Source organism: Scyliorhinus canicula, chromosome 19 (genome assembly GCF_902713615.1).
Source record: "Scyliorhinus canicula chromosome 19, sScyCan1.1, whole genome shotgun sequence".
NCBI classification, from domain to species: Eukaryota; Metazoa; Chordata; class Chondrichthyes; order Carcharhiniformes; family Scyliorhinidae; genus Scyliorhinus; species Scyliorhinus canicula.
The window spans coordinates 19,977,216-19,980,751 of record NC_052164.1 but is presented as its reverse complement, the minus strand read 5'-3'; the positions used below and the strand labels follow the sequence as shown (position 1 = coordinate 19,980,751).

General features: G+C 43.4%; 1 protein-coding gene across 1 annotated transcript; it reads right to left on the bottom strand.

The window, feature by feature from the left end:
• Positions 1 to 804: 804 nt before the first annotated feature.
• arl4d (ADP-ribosylation factor-like 4D) lies at positions 805 to 3,303 on the bottom strand. Its single transcript, XM_038779346.1, has 2 exons — positions 3,044 to 3,303; positions 805 to 1,728 (listed from the first exon to the last, which is right to left on the bottom strand). Exon 2 carries the CDS (start codon positions 1,568 to 1,570, stop codon positions 968 to 970), a length of 603 nt encoding a protein of 200 aa, XP_038635274.1. The 5' UTR covers positions 1,571 to 1,728; positions 3,044 to 3,303; the 3' UTR covers positions 805 to 967.
• Positions 3,304 to 3,536: the final 233 nt, after the last annotated feature.

Below are 3,536 nucleotides of genomic sequence, written 5' to 3'. Positions count from 1 at the left end.
TCAAGAAGTGTCAAGAAACCTTCTTGGAATGATCTCACATCATTTGGTCTTGGGAGGTTTGGGTGTCAGACTGGAACTACTTCACATTGATGGGAGTGTAGAAGCATTATTGCTCCCCGATGCTCATTTATTGAAATACTGTTTTCGGTACTCCCAAGTGTTTGGGATGTGTAGTTGAATTATAGGTTCAGGCAAAAAAAGAGGTTATACGAAATGCCTCTCTCAGTCCATTTGTTATCTCTGCAAACACTTGCAAAGCTAAATGTCTTTTGCAGCTTTTGACAATAAGTATCCTTGACTTGCACATCATCTGTCTGCAAAAAAGCTAAACACTTTGTACAATAAAGTAGCATCAGAACAATGTCAGTGAATTGCAGAACATTTTGTCCTGTTCCAGAGGAGAATAAACAATTTTGTAAGAGAGGGAAGCGGAAAAAAGAGAAACTGAACAATTCAGTCCTCTCTCACTTAATCTAACTTTCCAGACAACTCTCAGAGATCTATCACTAAAGGGGTTAAGCCAGGTACAACCAAAACATGAAGGAATTTATTTGCAAGTTAAAAGATTACATAATGTCCAGGATGCTGAGGATTTCAATTGTAAACATCAATCCCTAAATAGTCTTCAAGTTTCCTGTAAAATGCCAATCGTTCTGTTCCCTAGCAGTGGCGGCTCTGTCAGTCCAACGCCTCGCCAACCAACCACTATTTTGCCACTCTTCCATATTATGGTCCTTTTATTTAAATAAACATTTGGATCACAGGAATTGTATCTCATTGCTGTTGTATATGCTACACAGTGTCGGGGTGGGGGGAGGGATTGAAAAGTTGTATGAGTCAACCCAAAAAACCTTGAATATATTCTTGGTGAGTAGTGTGCTTTTGACCATTTAGGTGATCCTTCAGGACACTCCTTTGATGAGCTATTCTAGAATGTCTTAATTGATTCTGGAACAAGGTCCACAGTTCATCTCTTTCTCTTCTGATGCCTGAGCATCTTCTTCCGTTTAATGATCATTTCATATAACCTCTCCAGGCCTTGCTGCAGACCCTGTCCATTCACTGCGCTGGAACTCTGGATGTGATGCAGGGTTGATGCACCCAGTTCATTTAAACTTAGGGATTTCTCTACCTCGGCCACAGAGAGTGCCCCGGGAAGATCATGTTTATTGGCAAAGATTAACACGGGCACTCCTTGATTTTCTGAACTCTTGGAAATTTTATGGAGCTCCGCCTTGGCCTCCTCCATCCTCTCGATCTCGGAGGAGTCAATCACAAAGACAATGCCATCTGTACGCCTGGTGTAGGACTTCCACAGCGGCCTCAGCTTTTCTTGGCCCCCGACATCCCAGACCTGGAAAGTGATAGCCCTCGAGTTCCCAACGGGGACTTTAATTTTTTCAGTGTTGAAGCCCTTTGTAGGAATTGTGTTGACAAACTCCCTTAATTTAAGTCTATACAACAACGTGGTTTTTCCAGCAGAATCCAAGCCAATCACTACCACGTGCAGGGACTGGAAAGGGGGCAAGAAGGTGCCATTAGGAGTGAGCTCTGACAGTTGATTTCCCATTGCCGACAAAAAAAATCCTCTTCGCCTCCCCCTTTAAGAACAGAAAAGTGCACTCAGCGAGAATTGTCAATGTTTTTATCTTGTAGGAGAGAAGGTGGAGGTTCTTGGCACCCTCTTCAAAGACAGTCTGAGTTCACTGGGCGCGTTCTGGTTAAGTGCTAATTTGAAAAAAAGAAGGAAGGTAACATCTGGTTAGTGAAACCATGCTTTAAATGCTCTCTTTTCACCTTAATGCAACTGAAACAAGTAACACTACTGATGGAAACCGGTTTGGAGTAAAGGTTAAAATACGTTTTGCATATTGCACTCACTGCATCTTTAAGAATGCCTTTTTAAATATAAATACCTTTGTAAATATAATTGCCATTACTAACAGTGAGTCTATGATCCGTGTGCACTTTACCAGTTGGAGATTCATATAAATGATAATGTCGAACTCTATATAAAAACGGAATCAATATATTGACCAATATTTAGAAGATCAAAGCAAACGAGATTTCCCATCTCTTTGGCCTGAATGGATGCAGTTTTTTTAGTATCACTCACCATCAAGCCGGATTTATTTATACTCCTGATGGTTTTGGGGCATAAACTACTTTGATCTCTGTTTATTTGCTAATCACACGCTTCCTGGTTGTGCTCAGCGAGAATCCATTAGGGTCAAAGCAAAGCAAACACGAAATTAACACATCAATCTGAAGTGCTGTGCCGTGGACTGACGCTTTGAATGTTCCTTCTGGGTCCTAGCTTCGCAATTTTACCCCAGACAGCGGCACATCTGTGCGGTCCATCCGTCTGGGTTTCAAAAGGGATTCTTGGGCGCTGCAGGCAACATTTTTTGGAATTCTTTCTACCCCCACTCCCCCGAGCATTTAAAGCAAATAGCCACCCGCAAACATGATCAATGGCAAAATACGACATATAAAAGTAAACAAATGACACATGAATGAAAGTCTTTGAAACTACATTTCTCCAGAGTGCCTTTTTTCCCCCCAATTATCAGAAGTGTTTAATTTGGAACAACCCAGCGTTGGCCGGCGGGCTCCCCCAGTGAGTGAGACGCTCAGATCAAGATCAAGTACAAAGATGTTTTGGATTTAAATTTGTGCGCATCAACCAAAAGGCCAAATGTGTGAATGGACCTCAAGAGGTGCATTTTAAAAAACGGGAAGATGAAATAAAGTGGTGGGGGGGGGGGGGGGGGGTTCAGCGGGCAATCTAGCAATAATCTTTTTTTTAAACAATAAACTTCAACAGTCCGGATTCTGAAATTGACGGGGCAAAGCTCACACCTTCGTCAATTTCATCCCCCTCACCCCGCTCTGTAATCGCAAAGCTTTGTGATTTGCACAGGTTGGAAAGTAGTGACAGGCACACCTATTCCGATTGAAATAACCGGGGTCGAAGCGAATCGACAAGTCTGGTTGATTTAAAATGAGATGGGGGCGGTGAAATGACACACTAAAGCGTTACCTTTGTCCTCTGGCGGAGAGGCTACTGTGAGTCTCCCGGCGAAGATCCGGTAGAGGAGGCTCCACGGAGGAGGTTTTCCACGCAGCAGTTTGTTAGGCACTTTCTACCACCATCAATAACCGAGAGCTGACAGATGAGAGCGCCACCCCTTTGCCTGGGATTTCTCCGAGTAACTCGCTCACTTCAGCGGCCAGTGAAACACACTCCCTCTGACGTCGCTTGAACTCAGAGCAACACCTCCAAGGACATTTCTTAAAGCGGCCCCATCCCTCCTTGACGTCAATGGTGTCCCGCCCGGCCACTGATCTGAACGATTCTTTTTTCTGAATTTGACAGGTAATTCACACAGAATTAACTCTGGCGCAATGCACATTCCCTTAGAAAACGAGCTATCATGAGAGTAGCGTGCCACTAAATGGCCCAGGGACATTAATAAGGAATAACATTTTTGTTAATGCACTAAGACCAAAATACTGTCCGCAAAGTTACGCTC

What these genes read in the sequence shown, in the direction of transcription:
- arl4d (XM_038779346.1), bottom strand. Translation starts at nt 1,570, where the DNA reads ATGGGAAATCAACTGTCAGAGCTCACTCCTAATGGCACCTTCTTGCCC.